The following is a 23,880-nucleotide window of genomic DNA, read 5'->3' on the forward strand; positions in this document are numbered from 1 at the left end:
AACAAATAAAATCCAAAGCAATAAATAGTTCAAATATATCTTCCCTACCAACTGGCTTGTAAACTTTCAAAGAACATTAAAAACATGGTATCAGCTCACTGAATACAATTAATATTTTAACTTGTATAATACGTTTCATATCAAAATGTGTTTAAAACATTTTAAATAACTTGCGTTGAGGTACAGGAATGATCAGGGAGGATATGGGCAGTAATTCTGTCCCCACATCATGACAGAATTTCATCAAATCAATTTACTTTTAGGTGCCATGCATGAAGGAAAAATGTTGGTCAGGATAGCAAAAAGTTGGACGTCTATGTAGAAGAATGCATTATCTTCGACACTTGGGATAATGTAGTCTTACCAAATCCCCATATGTTTCCAACAGCATACTTCATTTTAATATTTACATGAAACTAAATTACTCGATCTTTTAAAAAACCTGTCTTCCTGGTACTGAATGAATTTAACTGTACCCCAATAATTCTGTTTTGCAATTTGAGTCATGCAATCAACAATCAAGAATGAGGATGGACAACTGTGTCAAAATTAAACAGGACAAACATTTCCATTTCAAAACATTCATTCCAAAAATCTTGTGCACAAAAATCTTGATGCAATATTCTGTGATTCAATTAAAATAAAGCTTTAATTTGGCATTTTCATATTTTTGGTCTGAAACAATTTAAGTTTTTTATTCTGGCAAAAATTTCCTTCCTCCTCCCCTCTTCTATGTCTTACTCTGGCCTCTTATCTCTTCTCACTTGCCATCACCTCCCCGTCGGTCCCCTCCTTTCACCTTTGGTCCACACTCTCCTCTCCTATCAGGTTCCTGCTGCTCCAGGCCTTCATCTTTCCAACCCACCTGGCTTCACCTATCACCTTCTAGCTATTCTTCTGACCCTCCTCCCACTTTTTTATTCTGGCGCCTTCCCCTTCCTTTCCAGACCTGAAGTCGGGTCTCGACTGTGTATTCATTTCCACAGATCTGATCCCGCTGAGTTCCTCCAGCATTTTGTGTGTGTTGCTTAAGCTTTTAAATTCTGCCCGGCCTCATTTACCTCATGATATTTTGCATCATTGATAAGCTTCCTCTTGTCAGTATCCTCGAGGACTACGGGGCCTTTGCTGAATCCAAAGTCATAAACCAATCGTATGTAGCCATTTTGCATTTCCATGCTGAAAAACATATCCTGCAAAAATGGGACAAAATCATCTCCATTGAAAGAAAGTAGAAGTGTATTCCATCCACAGACTAAAACACAGATTGCAAATGTACAAAACAATACATATATGGTCTTGGTTCAATTTGCTTAAAATAATTACAAAAAAGCACAGATATCTGGAAAATCTAAAATGAGAAATCAAACAAAAATGCTTGAAATGAATAACAGCCCAGCAAACTATAATCTACATATTTGGCCTTGTTTTCAGATGGATGCAGACTGACACGATCGACATTCCAAATGGATTACTTGGGAACAGTTTTAATGGAAGGAAAACATTGATTATTAGATAAAGGGACGGCATGGTAGCATACTGGTTAGCAAAGTGCTTTACAGTACCAGTGACTTTCCCGCCACTGCCTTTATGGAGTTGGAACTATCTCCTCGTGACCACATGGGTTTCCTCTGGGTGCTCCAGTTTCCTTCCACAGTCCAAAGATGTACCGGTTGGCAGGTTTATTAGTCCTTATAAATTGTCCTGCGATTAGGCCAGGGTTAAATTGGGGATTGCTGGGTATCACAGCTTGAAGGGCCTATTCTACACTGTATCTCAATAAATAAATAAATTTTGCTTTTACATGGCCATTGCAGACTTAGAACCATTACTTGTTAGCATGCCATTAGCTTTTTCAGATTAATATGTCTTATTAAAGTTATTATACAAGTTCAGTTTACTTACTTCCATTTATTGAAATACAGAGCAGAGGAGACCCTTCTGGCCCTTTGAGCCGTGATGCCCAGCAATCCCCTGATTTAATCCTAACCTAAGTCATGGGACAATTTACAATGGTCAGCTAATCTACTGACTGGTACATCTTTGGAGGAAACCCACACGGTCACTGGGAGAACAGTGTCCTTACAGACAGCGATGGGAATTGAACCCAGGTCGCCTACACTGTAAAGTGTTATGCTAACCACTCTGCTACCGTGCCTCTCTGCTTATAATTGGTTGATTCTTTGTTACTTTACAACAGTTAATGAGAGTAGTGAACTATATTTGCTGCCAGAATTTAAACGGCAACCTTTACCAAAGTGCTGGTTTCCCTTCTCTTGTTGTTATTATTTGTGAACTTTTTCTGTATTAATGGTGTTTAAAAAGTGCATGTTCTATTCTTTTTATACACTGACAATTGGAATTTCACATTGATATTTACTGACTGTACAAGCACTGTAATTTCACCTAAAATATTGCACGATGCAAGAAGCAAGGTGCCATGGTAGTGTAGCATGTAGCATGATGCTATTAGCAAGGGAGATGAGGCTGAGTACAGGGCTACGGTAGGAAACTTTGTCACATGGTGTGAGCAGAATTATCTGCAGCTTAATGTGAAAAAGAATAAGGAGCTGGTGGCAGACCTGAGGAGAGCTAAGGTACCGGTGACACCTGTTTCAATCCAGGGGGTCAGTGTGGACATGGTGGAGGATTACAAATACCTGGGGATACAAACTGACAATAAACTGGACTGGTCAAAGAACACTGAGCCTGTCTACAAGAAGGGTCAGAGTCGTCTCTATTTCCTGAGGAGACTGAGGTCCTTTAACATCTGCCGGACGATGCTGAGGATGTTCTACGAGTCTGTGGTGGCCAGTGCTATCATGTTTGCTGTTGTGTGCTGGGGCAGCAGGCTGAGGGTAGCAGACACCAACAGAATCAACAAACTCATTCATAAGGCCAGTGATGTTGTGGGGATGGAACTGGACTCTCTGATGGTGGTGTCTGAAAAGAGGATGCTGTCCAAGTTGCATGCCATCTTGGACAATGTCTCCTATCCACTACATAATGTACTGGTTGGGCAGAGGAGTACATTCAGCCAGAGACTCATTCCACTGAGATGCAACACAGAGCGTCATAGGAAGTCATTCCTGCCTGTGGCCATCAAACTTTACAACTCCTCCCTTGGAGGGTCAGACACCCTGAGCCAATAGGCTGGTCCTGGACTTATTTCCTGGCATAATTTACATATTACTATTTAACTATTTCTGGTTTTATTACTATTTAATTACTTATGGTGCAACTGTGACAAAAACCAATTTCCCCCGGGATCAATAAAGTATGACTATGACTACTATTACAGCACAGGGCGTTGCAGTGTTCTGAGGTCAGGTCCGGTGCCATTCTGAAAGGAATCTTTATACATACTCCCTCTGGAATGCTTGTGTTTCCTCCAGGTGCTCCTGTTTCCTTCCACTGTCTGGGAAGGTTAATTGGTCATTGTAAAATTGTCCCATGATTAGGTTAGGGTTAATTGGGGTCTTGGGTTTGCTGGAACAGCATAGCTCAAAGGGCCAGAAGAGCCAATTCTGCGCTGAATCGGAATTTAGTGTGTGTTTGCATGTGTGGATGGATATGGGTGGGGTGGGCTTATGATCGTATAGAAGTGCAGTGGAGAGCAGTTTATTAAAAGTTCACAATTATCAACAATAAATTTAAGTGAATTTGGTTGTGTGGCAGTATAGCTATTGAACTAATGGACCCAGGTTCATTTCCACCACTGCCTGCTAAAAGTTTGTACGTTCTCCCCATGACCACGTGGGGTTCTTCCCAGTGCTCTGGCTTCCTGCCACATTCCAAAAATGTACGGGTCGGTCAGTTAATTGGTCTCCCTGGTGTAATTGGGCGGCCTGTCACTGAGCTATATCCCTAATTAAACTAATTAATTACCTCCCTATGCCTAAGTTTGTTGATGGATATTATGAATTTTAATTTCAGATACTAGGGGAATGTATTCAGGTGGAAAACTTTTCATCTGTTAATTTTAATGCCTATTATTAATTTAACTCTTAATATCTGCTCTGAGCATAGAACAACTTATTCCCTATTGTTTTCCTGTACGTTTTACTCTCTACAATTCAAAACTTCTGGTATTATCCTGCAGAGGTATGGCTGTTCTTACCCCATTCACCATGAGTAGTAGGAGGGCACTGTCAGCTGAAGTGCGAATGTCCAGACTGAACCGAGTTGCTATGTTGAATTTCCCTCGCCTTTGGATGTTGCGCACAAAAGCGTAGCCCGAACCATCAAAGTAGAAGTTGGCAGCCCTGCTTTGGGCAAAAGCAAGTTTGTACCTGGAAAGTAAATGAGGCAACATTTCTAAATCAGGATGTGCAGTTTTAGTTTGCATATTTTCACTTGCCCTGTTCTATGCGTGCAAACCCATATTCCACCACTAAATGTACTTTCTCCTTTCATTCCTTTGTCAACATCACCTTACAACATTCTTCCTGTAAAGACCTGCATTGTTTGTGTATTTAATATTTCAGTAGTATTTGAGAAATATTGTAAATATATTGTTTGATTAAGCATTCTTTTGTCTTTTGAATAATTCATTAGAATAGAATAGAACTTTAGTCTTTGCTCAAGGCAGCGAGACTGCGGTGCTACCACTCTGTGCAAAACAGATACTTACAATGCACGTGGTACAGCTTAATTAAAAAAACAAAATCCCATATTTACATGCAACAAGTAACTTTGGTAGTCCATAACACTCAAGGACCATTGGCAGGCTGGCAGGGTGGGGTGGGGGTAACATTATTCAGCTGCACAACGGCTCTTAGGAAGGCAAACATGAGGAATTCTGCAGATGCTGGAAATTCAAGCAACGCACATCAAAATTGCTGGTGAACACAGCAGGGCAGGCAGCATCTCTAGGAAGAGGTACAGTTGACGTTTTGGGCCGAGACCCTTCGTCAGCACTAACTGAAAGAACAGCTAGTAAGAGATTTGAAAGTGGGAGGGGGAGGGGGGATCCAAAATGATAGGAGAAGATAGGAGGGGGAGGGATGGAACCAAGAGCTGGATAGTTGATTGGCAAAAGGGATATGAGAGGATCACGGGACAGGAGGCCCAGGGAGAAGGAAAAGCGGGAGGGCGGGGAGAACCCAGAGGATGGGCAAGGGGTATAGTCAGAGGGACAGAGGGAGAAAAAGGAGAGAGAGAAAAAGAATGTGTGTATATAAAAAAATAATGGATGGAGTATGAGGGGGAGGTGGGGCATTAGCAGAAGTTTGAGAAGTCAATGTTCATGCCATCAGGTTGGAGGCTACCCAAACGGAATAGAAGGTGTTGTTCTTCCAACCTGAGTGTGGCTTCATCTTTACAGTATAGGAGGCCGTGGATAGACATATCAGAATGGGAATGGGATGTGGAATTAAAATGTGTGGCCACTGGGAGATCCTGCTTTCTCTGGCGGACAGAGCGTAGGTGTTTAGCGAAACGATCTCCCAGTCTGCGTCAGGTCTCACCAATATATAGAAGGCCACATCGGGAGCACCGGACGCAGTATATCACCCCAGCCGACTCACAGGTGAAGTGTCGCCTCACCTGGAAGGACTGTTTGGGGCCCTGAGTGGTGGTAAGGGAGGAAGTGTAAGGGCATGTGTAGCACTTGTTCCGCATACACGGATAAGTGCCAGGAGGGAGATCAGTGGGGAGGGATGGGGGGGCACGAATGGACAAGGGAGTCGCGTAGGGAGCGATCCCTCTTGGGAAGAGCTGCTTTTCAATCTTACTGTCTTGGCTAAGATGTTTCTGTATCTCCTACCAGATGGCAGGAGCTTGAACAGACAGTGTCCAGGATGGGATGGGTCTTTAATGGTGTTACAAGTGCGCTGTAGGCATTGAGAGTTGTAGATTGTCTCCAGGTCTAGTAGTTGAGTCCCAATGATGTGCCGAGCTTTCCTAATCACTTGTTGGAGTGCTTTAGATTCTGTTTGCTGCAGCTAGAGTACCACACAATCATTCTGTGTGTCTATATGATCTTTATCACACATCAATAAAAGTTAGCCAGCAATTTTTGGGCCAGCTTCGCTCTCCTTAAGCACATCAAAAGTATAGGCACTGTTGTGCCTTCTCTATTATTGAGGTTGTATGACCAAGATTGAGTTATATGTAAAAGTATGTAAATGGCATACATTATCACACCCTACATGATAACTGCGCACTTCACTAAAATAAAAATGAAAGTAAGTTCATAAATTATGGACTCCCTTGTTTTATTTCAAGTAGTTTTATGTTTTGGAGTAAACAAAACCATAACAGTGGTGACAAGTATAGTCATTAATCAAAAGTAGGAATACTTGTGCTGCACACAGATAAACTTACTATCTTCCTGTTATTCATACATAACAGCTTTTTAAATTTAACTACTGATCGCCAATTTCCCTAGTGCCCAATATTTTCAACATCTAAAGGAGAACAGTTATACGGCAGTTTTCTGCAGCTGTTCAATACTATGGCTTATAAGCAAAGCTGCTATATAGTCTTCAGGCTCTTTTTCACACCCTCAGTAATTTTCAGGACATCCAATTTACCTCCTTTCCTGTGATTATCGAAAAGAAATCCTGACTTGTTCTCTGTTCCAATCTTGCTTCGCAACTTGCCCTGATCATTTCTGATTACCAGAGGTCATTACAAGAGGTTCTCATTCATGACTATGTCTGACTTTTCTGACTGACACTCTTCCAGCCATTCAATATGCTAAGTTACCAGGGAGTCATCATCATCATCGTTATGTGCCGTGTCATATGATGTGGGTGATCATGGTCTATTGACCATGATTGTGCCTTGGAAATTTTTTCTACAGAAGTGGTTTCCCATTGCCATTACTAAGCAGGTGCTGCACCTTTCCCAAGGGTGACCTACAGGTTAGCAGAGGTAAGGAGCACCTTCCACCTCCTTTGGTAGTGATGTAGCGCCACCTCCTCCCAGACTAGAGATTATGCAGTGGAAAATCTAAGGAGTGCTTCCCATTGTGGGCACGTGGCCAAGTGGTTAAGGCATTGGACTAGCGACCTGAAGGTCGTGAGTTCGAGCCCCAGCTGAGGGAACGTGTTGTGTCCTTGAGCAAGGCACTTAATCACACATTGCTCTGCGACAACACTGGTGCCAAGCTATATGGGTCCTAGTGCCCTTCCCTTGGACAACATTGGTGTCGTGGAGAGGGGAGACTTGCAGCATGGGCAACTGCTGGTCTTCCATACAACCTTGCCCAGGCCTGCGCCCTGGAGAGTGAAGACTTGCCAGGCTCGGATCCATGGTCTCGCAACACTAACGGATGCTTGCCATTAAATTCAGGATCACCTGAAAGACCCAAGAGTATCTGTATTCTACTCTTCCCAGTAGTTGCAGATTCAGGTGTAGGTTCATCTATTTATCCCACGCACAGAGAAACATACAGTGAAATGAACCATTTGCGTTAACATCCAACACTGCATAAGGATGCATTGGGGGGCAGTGGGGGCAGTTGGCAAATGTCGCCACACATTCTGGTGCCAACATAGGAACAACAACAATGACAGAACAACAGAAACAAAAGGACAGCAAATTACACACACACACACACACACACACACACCACCCAAGACCTCTGGGTCTCCAGCCCCCACCCCCAGCACACCTGTGAACTCATAGGCACAGCTCATTCTGTGCTGTCCCACCATAAACAAAATGCTGATACCATTGTTGAGTGGAGGGGTGGAGATATGCCTCTATCAAAGGAGGTGAAAGGTGCTCCTTTCCCTCCACTAGCCTGCAGGTCACCCTTGGGCAAGGTGTAGCACTTGCTTAGTCCCCCGATCAGGGTCACATGAAACCATGGGAGCAGGTGGTGGAAGGCCGTATGAGTGGATGGTGCATATCGCAAGTTCTGGTTATGCGACCACTGATGCCAGGTATGTGACTACTGACACCAGGGAGACAATCTCTGAAGAGTATTGATAATGGCTGGGGTCACCCATCTTGTAAAGATACTGCCCAGAAGAAGGCAATGGCAAACCACTTCTGTAGAAGAATTTGCCAAGCACAATCATGGTCATGAGAATATAATCGCCTACGTCACGTAACATGGCGCAAATAATGATGATGTCATTCTGTCCAAATTATTTTGATTCACATCCATATGACATTCCAACTTACTGTTCTTAATATTTTGCAGTTATTAAATTAACTATTGATGGTTGGGCTCCTTGGTGCTCAGGAATTTTTTCCTTTTTACAGGATCTGGGCATTATCCGCAAGCCCAGCATTTACCATTCATTCCCAACTATCCTTGAGAAGGCTGTGTTGAGCTACTTCCTGTTTATGATTACATTTTGTTTATGGTGCAAGTTGATATTTTTATTAGTGTTTTATTTTAATGCTCCTTTCTATAATTTTTAGATTAGGCAATTTGAATACAAACTCTGCTTCTTTTTGAGTGTAATATAGTCCTAAATGAACTGACATTTAACGAATAAGGCTGAGAAAGTTCCAGTGTTGAGTTCAGAATCAGAATCAGGTTTAATATCACAAACAAGAGAAAATCTGCAGATGCTGGAAATCCACAGATGCTGCTTGGCTTGCTGAGTTCCTCCAGCTTTCTGTGTGTGTTGTCAGATTTATTATCACTGGCTTATGTTGTGAAATTTGTTGTTATGCAGCAGCAGTACACTGCAATACATAATAATGGAAAAGACACGATGAATTACAGTAAATGTGTGTGTATATATATATATATATATATATATATATATATATATATATATATATAATTTTTTAAAAAAGAATTAAATAAGCAGTGCAAAAATTTTTTAAAAGTCATAAGGTCGTGTTCATGGGTTCAATGTCCATTCAGAAATCTGATGTCAGAGGGGAAGAAGCTGTTCCTGAATCACTGAGTGTGTGCCTTCAGGCTCCTGTACCTCCTCCCTGATGGTAGCAATGAGAAGAGGGTATATCCTGGGTGATGGGGGTCCTGAACGATGGATGTCGGCTTTTTGAGTCATTGCTCCTTGAAGGTGTCTGGGATACAGAGGAGGCTAGTGCCCATGATGGAGCTGACTGAGTTTAGAACTTCCTGCAGCTTATTTCAATCCCTTGCAGTGCCCCTTCCACCCTCCCCCCCAATACCTGACAGCGATGCAACCAGTTATCTACAGTGTGTCCGTAGAAATTTGCAAGTGTCTTTGTTGACATAACAAATCTTGTAAAAATCAATTGGTAACTGATCTTTTGATTCTATTTCATTTTTTCCTGTGGGAAAGTATCTATCTGAGCCACAACGAAAACCAGTTTCCCCCGGGATTAATAAAGTATGACTATGACTATGACATTGGTAACAGATATCTGGAAACTATTATGACAATTTCCATGCTTCATAGTCCTGGCTCAGATACTGCAACAGTAAGATGTTACATCATTGCCCAATTCACAGCAAATTCATACTGTTATAAAGTGAAGTTTTTATGTTATTTGTAAGTGGGAAACATATTGTCCCAGCTGCTGCTTCTGTAATATCATCAATACTTGTGAAGTTTCTTCCCTGAAAGAAGTCTTTAGCCAGATGATACAGTATCCGGAGAGTGAACAGGAGCAGCTGCTTGACAGATTGTTGTCGCATAAGATCAGTTTGACGCAGACAAGAAAGTAATGCAGGAAATATCATTCGACAGCTTTAGTGGATTTTGCACACCAATTAAAATTAACATTTAGGGTTTCACTGAATGATTAGCACCTTAAGAACAGGGCCTGATATAATTCCTTTAAAAATGTACATTATTGATGAAGTTGGTGATTGATATTACGGGCATCAAGTTTGAAAACACATTGGCAAAATTGGATTGGTAGCATGTTATATCTGTCTATCAGTTTTTCTGACTAAATTTCTCTCTATCTGAAAACACTTCATTAGCTTATGATTTTAGATAGCACGGAATATGTAATGAGCTCTTCAAGGCTATGCCGGGAGCTGGAGATTGTTGGGCTCAAGATTTTTAGGTCACCTGAATTGGTTAATTGTTTAATGAGAGTCATTAATTGTTTAGACTTCCTTGTGTTTTTTTTCAAGCGACTCGCTCTTTGTGATGCAGTCTCCTGGTGCTTTCTGTTTAAGCTTGATAAGTTTATTTTGATAGGCTCAGGGAATCCATGTTACTTGTATTATTTGTCGATGCCTGATTAGCGCTAATTTTTGTGTCCTAGTTTTGAGAATGTTACTTCTTGTGGTGTTCCTTGGCCTAGCCACCATGTTCTTTTGGAAATATTATGAATAAGCTCTGGTCGCTGTCTATACGTCGGAGTCTGTTTTTCCTCTGCACTTGGGTTCCAATATTGCCAATACATAGAACATAGAACATAGAATAGTACAGCACAGTACAGGCCCTTCAGCCCACAATGTTGTGCCGACCCTCAAACTCTGCCTCCCATATAAGCCCCCACCTTAGATTCCTCCATACACACCATGACAGTGAACATAACTTCTGTATGAAGTGACAGGGTTTCAGCAGTGAATAGACCCGATAGTATGCCAAGCTAGGCTCAGATTTGGGTCCTGATGAATGGTCTCAGACTAAAATACCGACTGTTTATTCCTCTCCATAGATGCTGTCTGACCTGCTGACTTCCTCCAGCATTTGTATGTGTTGCTATGGGCTTTGATTTGTCAGTAGCTAATATTTATCATCTCAGCACTTAGCCATCCGTTAATCTTTTGTCCACTGACATTAACAAAATCAGTTGAATTCATGGAGAATTGAGGAAAAAACAGAAACTCTAAACCTAGAGGTTCCTTTAATGTGGGTTTGGGATCCACTGGTTGACTAGTTCTACCTGTTCAGAACAAAATGACCTGCTGCATCCAATCACAAACAAGAGCCGCTGGAAATCCAAGCAACACACAAAATGCTGGAGAAATTCTGCAGGCCAAGAAGCATCTATGGAAAAGAGTACACTTGACGTTTCAGTCCTGCTGAAGGGTCTCGGCCCAAAATGTTGACTGTACTCTTTTCCATAGGTGCTGCCCCCAGGATGTTGTGTGTACTGCTGCATCCAGTCCCTGAATCTGTACATATTTCTTACTTGTTACTTTACGTAACAGCTCACCACGAATAGGAACCCTTCGTGACTAAGATGCTTCTATGCTGTGGTTATCAGGACACTTTGAGGTGTGGCAATTCTTACTGTTTTCCACATCTGATATTTGACACACATACACCAATGGTCTGAAAGTTTCCATCAAAAATATGTAATGGGAGATTATGCTGATAGGATGAGGAGTGAAGGCCCACTCTTCATTGTATGTTAACACTGATACTACTTCTAATAGTCTATATTAGATATCAAGGCAATCCAGCAAACTCCTTGATGGAAAACTGTAAACGTTTTTGAGCCTGACTATGACCTCTACTCTTCTGAAGGCAATATTACCGAGCAGCTGCCAGAAACCAAACTGAAGGATCATTAAGAAATTAATCTTCTTAACTACAGTAAGATTGTTTCAGCTCATTGAAGTATTTTTGTAACACCAGCAGTACATGAGTGAAAACTTCATATATGCTCTGTTGAAGACAAAGGCTTCAAGACAGCTTCTATCCTGATGCTAACAGACACTTGAACAGATTTCTTGTACTATAAGATTGATCCTTGAATTCACAGACTATCTCGTCTTGAATTTTCACTTTATTGTTTACGTATACTACAATTTCTCTTCAGCTTTTACACTTTATTCTGCATTCTTATTGTTTTCAAAGACCCCACCACTCTGGACTCTTCTTCATTCCATCAGACTGAACATACAAAAGCCTGAAAGCACATAACACCAGTCTCAAGGACAACTTCTACCCTGCTGTCATGAGAGCATTGAATAGTCCCCTTTATACAATCAGATTGACTCTTGATCTCACTATCTATCTCATGATGATTTCATCATGATATTTCTTATCTGCACTGCACTTTCTTGGTGCATTTTACACTTTGTTCTACACTGTTATTATTTTACATTGTTCTACCTCAATGCACTGTGTAATGATTTGATTATTATAACCACTATGCAAGACAAGCTTTGCACTGTACTTTGGTACCTGCGACAATAATAATAATAATAACAAATTATTAATAAAGAATACTACATGCAATGATTTCATTACCTAGTGCAAGGTATCTGGATGGTTGTGTTCAAATTGAATACCTGCTTGAAATTATAAAGGCTTGTGATGTCACCGTTGAGTGTGGCCATTTCAATACAGCCAACAAAGCCAGGTAGGTCCAAGCTCCCAGGAAGCTACGATTCACAAAACACAACAAGGTCTTTTAAGGCAGCTCAGTAACATCCATAAGACCATAATGCTTAGAAGTAGAATTGAGCCATTTGGCCCTTCGAGTCTGCTCTGTCATTCCATCGTGGCTGATTTATTATCCATCTTAACCCCATTGTGTGGGCATGTGGCCAAGTGGTTAAGGCATTCGACTAGCGATCTGAAGGTCGTGAGTTCGAGCCCCAGCCAAGACAGCGTGCTGTCTTGACACTTAAGTGCCTTAAGTGTCTCAAGGCACTTAATCACACATTGCTCTGCAATGACACTGGTGCCAAGCTGTATGGGTCCTAGTGCCCTTCCCTTGGACAACATCAGTGTCGTGGAGAGGGGAGACTTGCAGCATGGGTAACTGCTGGTCTTCCATACAACCTTGCCCAGGCCTGAGCCCTGGAGAGTGAAGACTTTCCAGGCACAGATCCATGGTCTCGCAAGACTAACGGATGCCTTTAATTTTAATTAACCCCATTCTCTTGCCTTCTTCCTGTAACCTTTGACATGCTTCTCTGGTGAAGGGGCTAGGGTTTCATATCTCTGGATCATTCAGATCTTTTCCAGGGAAGATATGACATGTACAAAAACGACAGGTTACACCTGCACCCTAGATTACCAACATCCTTGTGGGCAGGTTTGTTTAGATTTAGAGGGGGAATTCCCAATCTTTTTTTTAATGCCGCTGGCCAATATCATTAAGCAAGGGGTCCATGGTCCCAGGTTGGGAACCTCTGAGCAGGAGGGTTTTCACTGTATCATGATACATGTAACAATAATAAACCAATACCAATACCAAATACTAATATTTGAAAATGACAAATATTCTGTATTTTATATGTGCAGTTGTTAGTGGACCTTGACGCAGTTAGCATACCTGGAAACCTGGGGGTACTCCTCCAACATAAAATACCATGTCACCTGCTTCCAGATCCAGCAGAGAATCTTTGCCTTCAGCTGATCCTTTCTGGATGAATTTTTGCTCAGCAGTGCTGCCTGGGCTGGGTACAGTTAACTGTATTTTCCCATGCCTTCCAACTCTATCAGAACAGGGGGAATAATGCAGTAGAAGTTAAATCTATACAGTTCTTGTTAGCTGGGTCACTTTTGGAACCCGAAGGCAGCCTTGGCAATGAAAGTCTCTTAAATAATTGCAATTTTTTTTCTTAATACGGTGAGGATGTTACTTCAGTACTGTTAGTTTAGAAACACAAATGCTTTGATCTTCAACAATGACAAAGTAATAACATACATGTACCACTGATATATGTCCATGTATGTACCAATGATTCATGTCCATGTATGACCAGGGACTGAACTTGGTGGTGGATGTGTTTCCATGCAATTATTCATTCTAGCTAGAGGAGGCTATTTGACTGGGAGGTACAGCTACAGAAACATTAAAGAACTAAAGGGGAGGTCCTACAGTTGTACAAGTTTAAAGTCAAGGTTCATTTATTATCAAAATATATATACTACATACAACCTGAGATTCGTCTCATCAGAACATAAGAAATAGGAGCAGGAGTAGACCATCTGGTCCGTTGAGCCTGCCTCACCATTCAATAAGATCATGGCTGATTTGACCATGGACTCATCTCCATCTACCTGCCTTTTCCCCTTAACCCTTAATTCCCCTACTATGCAAAATATCTATCCAACCATGTCTTAAATATATTTTCTGAGGTAGCCTCCACTGCTTCATTGGGCAGAGAATTCCACAGATTCACCACTCTCTGGAAAAGTAGTTCCTCCTCACCTCTCTCCTACATCTACTTCCTCGAATCTTGAGGCTATGTCCCCTAGTTCTAAACTCATCTACCAGTGGAAACAACTTTCCTGCCTCTATCTTATCTGTCCCTTTCATAATTTTGTATGTTTCTATAAGATCTCCTCTCATTCTTCTGAATTCCAGTGAGTACAGACCCAGGCGACTCAATCTCTCCTCATAGTCTAACCCCCTCATCTCTGGAATCAACCTGGTGAACCTCCTCTGCACCGCCTCCAAAGCCAGTATATCGTCCTCAGGTATGGAGACCAGAACTGTACACAGTACTCCAGGTACAGCCTCACAAGTACCCTGTACAATTGCAGCATAACCTCCCTGCTCTTAAATTCAATCCCTCTAGCAATGAAGGGATTCCATTCCATTCGCCTTCTTGATAGCCTGCTGTACCTTATAGGCAACCACAAAACAAAGAAACCAAACAGAATCCATTATAAAAAGAAGACCATCAGGCACCCAACATGCAGGCATGAAACAAGTTGTGGAATCAACTAAAGCAACCACACAACTGAGTCCATTAAAGTGAGTCCACAGCCACAAAGTCAGCCATCACTGCAGCCAGTCCAGCAGGCCACAGCCTCAGTTCGGCGCAGAGATGAGGAAACCTCGCGGAGCAGTGAGCAGTCAGTCTGTCCCTCTCCTCAGCCCCGATACCCTGACCTTTTCAATCTGGCCCGGCGTTCAACTCAGCCAAACCTTTGGACATTTCTCCCTCTTGGACACGGGCCTAGCTGCTTTCGTGCACTCTTGGCACCAGGCCCTGTCGCTTTCATTCGGCCTATACCCGACCTTTCTAATTCAGCCTAGCACTTAAATCAGTCAAACTCAGGTCATCCCTTGCTCTCAGAACTGGGCCTTGCTGCTTTGAGTCACTCCCGGACTACAAGTGGTCATTTTGGACTAGCAGCTCAGTGACAAACTGAATGCTTAGAGTGTCATCTGCCAAAGTGGATCATCTGGTTGCTGGGAATAATATATTTAAGTTAATTTTCAATTCCTTTGAAACAAAATTCGGTATGTTTTAATAATTATTTGTATCTTCTTGCATATTAATATCTTAATGGAGTACATTGAAAAACTATTATGAATTTAAGTCCCAGTTTCCTAAAATGTTGCAAAGATCAATCTTGCAAAATTAAAGAGTTGTGTTATCAAGCAAAAATCTTTACAAATTGATAGAAGAAATGGAAGTTACCTTTCTATTTTAATTAAATTGAAATAGTTTGGCCAAGTGCTCACAGGCTTTGAGTTTAAGGGTATTTCAACATCTCCACTTCCAAGGTTGTAGACGAAAACCAGATTGTCATTTTTAATACTTAAACCAATGTAATCTTGGCCTCCCTAAAAGATAACAAGAAACAACTGCAAATAAAATGATTCATTCAGCCCATTCAGCAGAATAATAAACATGAGAAGGTCTGCAGGTGCTGGAAATCCAGAGCAACACACAGAAAATGCTGGAGGAACTCAGCAGGCCAGGCAGCATCAATAGAAAAGAGTAAACAGTTGACATTTTGGGCCAAATTCCTTCATCAGGACTCTTTTCTTTTTAAAAAAAGCAGAAGACTAGAGCGGGGTGTTCAGGAAGAGAAGGAGGTTTGAAAACAAGGGAAGGGGTCATCGGAGCCAGTTGGAGAGGCCTTCCTAAAGAAGTAGGCAGGGAGACAGAAGCAGCGGGAGAGGAGCTCAGCGTCATTGCGGGCATGGGACTCACTAAGGTGTGGGCGCGGGCGAACGGAGTCCTGATGAAGCATCTCGGCCTGAAATGTTGACTGTTCCCTCTTTTCCGTACATGCTGCCTGGCCATCTGAGTTCTGCCAGCAGTTTGTGTGTGTTGCAGCAGAATCACAAGGCCAAAAACATTCTTTTTTTTTAGCATACGCATGTGCGTCTGCACGTGTGCATCTGCATGCATGCGTACGTCCGTGCGTGTGCGATGTTGGCGGGACAATGTCTTTTTCATGCCTTTACAAGGCGCGGAGCGAGGGAGAGAGATTGTGTGGCACGCCACTCCTCACACAGACATTTCGCAGTATTTTTGCCTTTATTTTTTACGAGGTTGAGGTGCGATCTCGACACTTAACCCGGCACGGATGGAAAGCGTACTCGGGAGCGGCCCCGACTGGAGACCAAAAACATTCTAATTCTCCAGGTAGACTATTTTTTGAAGCAGTAACTTGAGTAGGTTCACTTACATTCTTGTTTCCAAGATACATAATGAACCTATCTTGTATGGCAGCTTGACCTTGTTCGCTTAATGAAGGAATTCGCATGTACAGACTCATTGAAGTAAAGGATTTGAGCTCCTCTAAATTTGTTTTTGTATGAAGTTCAACAGCGGATCGACCATCAAACTTCATGGAGACCTGAACCTAAGGGGAAACAAGGGAGCATACAATTACTTCAAATAATGCTGTTAGAAAACCCGGGCATTTTATTATTTGTGCTTTTTATTTGTATGTGCACAGTGTGTCATCTTTTGCACATCGGCAGCTTGTCAGTATTTGTCTGCATGTGTCTTTGCATTGATTCTATTTTACACTCACTTGCCCATCCATTGAGATGTTCCCACAACCAATGATCTCACTTTATGGACTCTTTATCAGGTTAACTCATGTTCTCGTTATTTATTGCTGTTCAATTATATTTGCATTTGCACAGTTTGTTGTCTCCTGCACTCTAGTTGATCTTTCATTGATCCTGTTGTAGTTACTAGTCTATAGATTTGCTGAGTATGCCCACAGGCAAATGAATCTCAGGGTTGCATTTGGTGACATGCGTGTACTTAATGTACTTAATAACATTTACTTTGAAATTTGATTTTCTCGCTACTCTACTGTGAATGCCTGCAAGAAAACAAATCTCAGGGTAGTATCATTTGACATATACAGTATGTAGAGGTCTTAGATAATAAATTTACTTTGACTTTGATTCTTCTGTTGAAAAACTATCTGTGAAAGGAGAAGCGATAATCTTGTTCAGTATGTTTGATATATGTGGTAGGGAAGGGTAGTAACGGTCATGATCTTGGATTGAAAGTCTCTCCACCATTCAGAAACAGAATCAGGTTTAATATGACTGGCATACGTTGTGAATGTTGTTTTATATAAAATAGTTAAATTAAATAAGTAGTGTAAAAGTAGAAATAAAAAGGTAGTGAGGTAATGTTCATGGGTTCAATATCCATTCAGAAATCAGATGGCAGAAGGGAAGAAGCTGTTCCTGAATCACTAAGTGTGTGCTTTTGTACCTCCTTCCTGTTGGAAGCAATGAAAACAAGGCATAATGGGGGTTCTTAAAGATGCTGCCTTTTTGAGATGCTCTGGAAACTAAAGAAGCTAGTGCCCATGATGGGGCTGAGTAAGTTTACAACTCTCTGCAGTTTATTTTGATCCCATGCAGTTGCCCCACTCCCCTCCCCCAATAATAAATATTAATGCAGCCAGTTAGAATGCTCTATATTCCTGTAGAAACTTATGGGTGTCTTTGATGACATACTAAATCTCCTCAAACTCTAAATGAAATAAAATGTAAACACTGTTATAATATTATAGAAATATTGAGTATTATTGTTATTATTATCCAAAGAGGGTACACCGATAGAAGCTGATAAAACTAGCCCACTTCATGTAACAGAATGGAAACTAAGCTCTAATCCAATGTATTCCATTTGCTCAGGAGAGCAAGAAAGTTTACTGCCTGTTTAGGGACTTCCATATCCACAAACGCGTAACGTCTAGTGTGATGCCTTTCTAGAGTTCGGGGTTCAATTTCATTGCCCTCTCTAAGGAGCTTGTACGTTCTCCTCATGAACTGCGTGGGTTTCCTCCGAGTACTCCAGTTTCCTCCCACAGTCCAAAGACATACTGGTTAGCACCTTAATTGTGATTGTAAATTGTCCTGTGATTAAGCTAGTATTAATAGGTGGGATGCTGAGCAGTCAGCTCATTGGGTTAGAAGGGCTTGTTCCGCCCTATATCTCTAAGCCAAATAAGTAAATAAATAAAAGTCATAACATTCTATTGTTCATAATGACAATCTACAAGCTATGAATGCCTTAAATAATGCTTCTCTCTGATAAGACCATAAGACATAGGCACAGAATCAGGCTATTTGGCCTATTAAGTCTGCTCCTCCAAACGATTGTGGCTGATTCATCATCATCCCCAAACATGGCCACAATGCCATTAATTCCATCATCCAGATCATTGACACGTAAGGGAGCTAGGGCTTTACTCTTTGGAGAGAAGGAGGATGAGAGGAGACATGATAGAGGTGTACAAGATAATAAGAGGAATAGATAGAGTGGATAGCCAGCGCCTCTTCCCCAGGGCACCACTGCTCAATACAAGAGGACATGGTTTTAAGGTAAGGGGTGGGAAGTTCAAGGGGGATATTAGAGGAAGGTTTTTTATTCAGAGAGCGGTTGGTGTGTGGAACGCACTGCCTGAGTCAGTGGTGGAGGCAGGTACACTAGTAAAGTTTAAGAGACTACTAGACAGGTATATGGAGGAATTTAAGGTGGGGGCTTTTATGGGAGGCAGGGTTTGAGGGTCGGCACAACACTGTGGGCCAAAGGGCCTGTACTGTGCTGTACTTTTCTATGTTCTATGTTCTATGTTTTATGTAACATGAAAAGTGTAAGACCCAACACAGACTGCTGTGCAGCATGACATGTTGCTGGCAGTCAGCCTGAAAAGGTCCCCTTTATTTCCACTTTTTGCCTTCCGACAGTCAATCCTCTATCCACGCTAGTACCTTTCCAATAATAATAAATGTGCCTTCTTTGTTTATCAACTTCATATGTAGAACTTTGTCAAAGGCCTTCTGAAAATCCAAGTAAACAACATTAACTGACTGTCCTTTATTTATCCTGCTTGTTATTTTCTCAAAAAGTTCCAACAGATTTGTCAGGTAACATCTCCCCTGAAGGAAATCATGTTGACTTTGGCTATTTTTTTAATTACATGCTTCCAAAGTGACTTGAACTAAGACCACATTCAGGGAAATGAGCTACAGTACTGTCTTAGGAGCGTTAGATTTTTTAATGTGGTTTCAGATGGTATGGCCTCCACACAGCCCTGATCTCAACATCATCGAGGCTGTCTGGGATTACTTAGAGAGACAGAAGCAAGTGAGACAGCCTAAGTGTGCAGAAGAACAGTGGCAAATTCTCCAAGATGCTTGGAACAACCTACTAGCCAATTTTCTTAAAAAACTGCAAGAGCTGATGCAGTTTTAAAGGCAAAGTGTGGTCACACCAAATATTGATCTGATTTAGTTTTTTACTGTTTACACCTCTTTATAGTAATTGTTTTTGATATTTAGAAACTTTTGATTTATTATTTTGAAAGCATCTTCGCTTTACAGATTTTTTTTTACATGTGTCTAAGACTTTTGTACAATACAGTATATGATTATGGGTGGAGATAGGGAAGGCAAAGGGGAAAGTTTGATACAGTATTGAGAAACAGAGGTCCAGACAGTATCACTTATGTTTGCAATTCATCCCTGGAAAAATCAGTATGCGCTATTCAATGGATAAATGATTTGTAAAAATAAATTTAACAATTGATTTTTTTCTTTTAGTAAAAGTGATTGGTACTAAAATAAGTGTGGAGGATAAGAACTTCATTTTAATTTTGTACACGTTGAGAGTGCCTGGACTTTTAATCACAACCCTTCTTTCAATCTTCTCACAAGCAAACAATTCATACAAAAACAGGCACAACTACTTCTGGATGGAAGCATGTGGGGAGATTATATTTATGACTTAATAAATGACTACAAATATAGCTACAACTTAACATATGGAAACATTTGGTTAAAGGGTATAATTGAAAGGCAAAAAATTGCTGTGGTAACTTAGCAATTCAAAATGGCAAATTTGGCCAATTGGCCCAGTCTTCGGAAAAACACATCCTGTGATTTACAAAGCCAGGAGTAATTAACTACAGGGTACTTCCTGCATTTTCTCTATATGAGACTCCTGCAATCATGTATTTTAAGAGCTTCCCCTGGAGCATATATACATATATACTGTAGCTACGAAGTTCTCTTTGAAATAACTCTGTAAACATGACCATACTGATTTGATTTGGTATTCACCACTGGTAGTGTAAATTGGGTTGCAATAACAGAAACAATGCATTTGAATAACATACAGTATTTTTGATATTCTATGTAAAGAAAGATTATGTAAAGTTTATGCTTTACAGCAGTTAGTTAAAGCTGCCCGATCCATCATCGGCACCAGCCTACCTACCACTAAGGGCATATATACAAAAAAGTTGTCGGAGAAGGGTCGGCTATGTCATAAACACGAGAAATTCTGTGGATGTTGGAAATCCAAAGAAAGGTCTGGGCTTGAAACATTGACTGTTTATTTATTTTCAAGGATGCTACCTGACCAGCTGTGTGCCTCCAGCATTTTGTGCACCGTGTTGTATCGGGAAGGATCCCACCCTCCCTGCTTATGGATTGCTTGTCTCACTCCCTTCAGAGAAGAGACTAAAATAGTATCCACGCCAGGACCATTAGAATCAAAAACAATAACTTCCCCCAAGCCAGCAGGCTGATCCACACCTCCACCATCTAAACCAACCCACCACCACTACACCCACATCAGCTAGTGTCACTTTATGTACATACAGTACGATCAGTCTATACCTATAACATTCACTTGTACATTGTGTTTTATACGATTGCTTTTATATTTGTATTTATTGTGTTTTCTTGTTTTTTTATTGTTCTTTATGCTTATTGTGATTTTTTTTGTGCTTCATCAGATCTGAAGCGACAATTATTTTATTTTCCTTTGCACTCCTGTACTGAAGAATGAGAATAAGTAGATGGGAAACTCAAATCTTCAACGTTACCAGGACTTGAGGGTTTGAGTTAAGAGGAAAGGTTGCATTATATTACTTCGAGCAGAGGAAATTGAGGGAAAATGTTACAGAGGTGTATAAAATCACGAGGGCCGTACATAGGATGAATGTAATCCTTTATTTCCAGGGAAAAGGAATCAAAGACTGGAGGACGTACATTTAAGGTGAGAAGGGAACAATTTAAAAGTAACCCAAGGGACAACTTCCTCATACAGGGGGTAGTGTTTATACAGAATGAGCTGCTGAAGGAAGTGGTTGCAGAATGTACAACAACTCAGAATCAGAATCAGATTTAATATCACCGAGATATGTCATGATAAAATTTGTTAACTTTGCTGCAACAGTACAATGTAATAGAGGCAAAAAGACTGAATTACAGTAAATAAATATATATAATTAAATTAAATGTGTAATGCAGAAAAATAGGAAATTTTAAAAAAGTAGTAAGGTAGTGTTTATGGGTATAATGTCCATTCAGAAATCAGATGGCAGAGGGTAGGAAGCTGTTCCTGAATCGTTGACTGTGTGGCTTCATGCTCCTGTACATTCTTCCTGATGGTAACAATGGAAAGAGGGCAAGTCCTGGGTGGTGGATGTCCTTAATGATGGACGCTCCTTTTTAGAGGCACTGACTAACTTTACAACTCTGTGCAGCTTACTTAGATCCTTTTCAGTAGCCTCCTGACACCCCCACCTCATACTAGATGGTGATGTAGCCAGTTAGAATCCCCTGCACGGTGCATCTGTAGAAATTTGTGAGTGTTTTTGGTGACATACAAAATCTGCTCAAATTCCTGATGAAATATAGCCGTCTGGGTTAGATGGCACTGTTGTTGGCATGGATGAGTTGATCAGCTTTATTTCTCATATGTATGTGCAAGCGTACAATGAAATGCAGTATTTGCATCAAATCAAAGCAGGGAGGATTGTGATGGACAACCCACGAGTATTGCTGTGCTGCCAGCGCCAACATAGCCTGCCCACAACTCAGTAACCCTAACTGTATGTCTTTGGAATGTGGGAGGAAACGGGAGCACCTGGAGGGATTCCACGTACTTATGGGAGAACTTAATAGTTCCTTACAGACAGTGGCGGGAATTGAACCTTGATCTTAGGGCTGGCACTTGTAATAGTGTTACGCTAACCGCTTTGCTACCATGTGGTCAGGATGTTTCCTGGCCGCATTACTCCGTTACGTTCTGACTCACCAGCTTAGTAACCAGGATTTCTCACCTTGCTGGCCACATTCTTTGACTGTGCGATCAGTTCCCGGATTCGCTGAATGCTGGCAGAAATATTGCTTGCTGGCCTTTTTTCTTCCACAACTTTAAGTTTATCCAAAAGCTGTGGAACTATTTCTGTCAGATTTTTCACTATGAACAAGAAGGGAAGTAACGTATTTATAAGCTGCAAGACTTGAAGAATTTGAAAGGGCTGAGAGAAACCTACAATTCTATCTTAGGCACATATATATAGCTAGAGTGGCTAAGATGTTTGCACAGTACTGTATTTACCAATGTGGAGCGGACAGCGAGTTTGTAAATCTGGTGGGAACAAAGGATTTTGGGAATGGTGAGGGTGGAGTGCCGTGGGAGGGGTGTGGGACAGTTGGCAGGGCAGGAGTTCCAGGGTTGGGGGGATGGCGAGGGTGTAGACATGCCCAGCCCTGAGACACCAGCCAAATCATTTGATCCTAAACAATTAGTTTATTGATCATTACAGAATATCTCTGTGGTGCTTCCCACTCCCTCCCCTCTCCCTTCCCTTTTTCCCAATAAGATTCCCCTCTCCTTGGTCCTTTCCACTCTCAGTCCACAATAGAAACTCTTATCAGTTTATCATCACTTTCATGTCATGAAATTTGTTTTTTTTGTGGCAACAGTACAGTGTAATACATAAAATTACTATAGCGCTGTGCAAAAGTCTTAGGCACCCTAGCTATTCAGTTCTGGTCACCTCACTACAGGAAGGATGTGGATACTATAGAGAGAGTGCAGAGGAGATTTGCAAGGACATTGCCTGGATTGGAGGGCATACCTTATGAGAATAAGTTGAGTGAACTTGGCCTTTCCTCCTTGGAGCGACAGAGAATGAGAGGTGACCTGATAGAGGTGTATAAGATGATGAGAGGTATTGATCGTGCGGATAGCTAGAGGTTTTTTCCCAGGGCTGAAATGGTTAATACAAGGGGGCGTAATTTTAAGGTGCTTGGAAATAGGTACTGAGAGGTTGTCAGGGGTAAGTTTTTCACACAGAGAGTGGTGGGTGTGTGGAAAACACTGCTGGCGGCAGTGGTAAAAGCAGATACAATAGGGTCTTTTAAGAGCCTCTTAGATAGATACATGGAGCTTAGAAAAGTAGAGAACTATGCGCTAGGGAAATTCTAGGCAGTTTCTAGAGTACGTTACATGGTCGGCACAACATTGTGGGCCGAAGGGCCTGTAATGTGGATTTCTATGTTCTATGTTCTATAGATATGTGGCTAAGACTTTTGCATAGTACTGTATATGCAACAGTTAATGAGAAATTTTGTATTTTTCTGTTAAAAAGTCTTAAAAAGTTGTTCACTTCCCAGGTTACAATAATAAACATAATCTTTTGAAAGTATCAATGGAAATATGATTCGTCCAGAAATCATTGCATAATTGTTTCCAGTAAATACTAGCTCATAATTGGCAACTGTTTTAGACAGAGGCAGATTGGTTACAGGCATATGATTGAGAAAGGTAATGTTTTAGGTGGAAAAACCTTTTCTAACCCTTCCAGCTGAAACATTAACTCCTGACCATAAGACCATAAAATACAGGAGTAGAATTAGGCCATTTGGCCCATCTAATCTGCTTTGTCATTCCATCTGCACTGATCCATTATCCTTCTCAACCCCATTCTTCTGCCTTCTCCCCTTAATCTTTTACACTCTAACTAA

The 23,880-nt window shown here is 41.3% G+C and overlaps 1 protein-coding gene across 2 annotated transcripts in view; it reads right to left on the minus strand.

Annotated features, from left to right (window-relative positions):
• lama4 (laminin, alpha 4) overlaps positions 1-23,880 on the minus strand; it is a 187,887-nt gene that overhangs the window by 48,119 nt on the left and 115,888 nt on the right. Inside the window, exons 20-26 of one of the 2 annotated variants that reach the window (XM_072251612.1) lie at positions 22,188-22,327; positions 16,263-16,439; positions 15,263-15,408; positions 13,159-13,321; positions 12,126-12,259; positions 4,121-4,292; positions 1,062-1,193 (exon numbers count right to left, since the gene is read on the minus strand). In XM_072251612.1, the coding sequence (XP_072107713.1) occupies positions 1,062-1,193; positions 4,121-4,292; positions 12,126-12,259; positions 13,159-13,321; positions 15,263-15,408; positions 16,263-16,439; positions 22,188-22,327 (1,064 nt within the window). The remainder of the gene's footprint in view (positions 1-1,061; positions 1,194-4,120; positions 4,293-12,125; positions 12,260-13,158; positions 13,322-15,262; positions 15,409-16,262; positions 16,440-22,187; positions 22,328-23,880) is intronic. The other variant, XM_072251613.1, reaches the window with a different exon arrangement.

Source organism: Mobula birostris, chromosome 2 (assembly GCF_030028105.1).
Source record: "Mobula birostris isolate sMobBir1 chromosome 2, sMobBir1.hap1, whole genome shotgun sequence".
NCBI lineage: Eukaryota > Metazoa > Chordata > Chondrichthyes > Myliobatiformes > Myliobatidae > Mobula > Mobula birostris.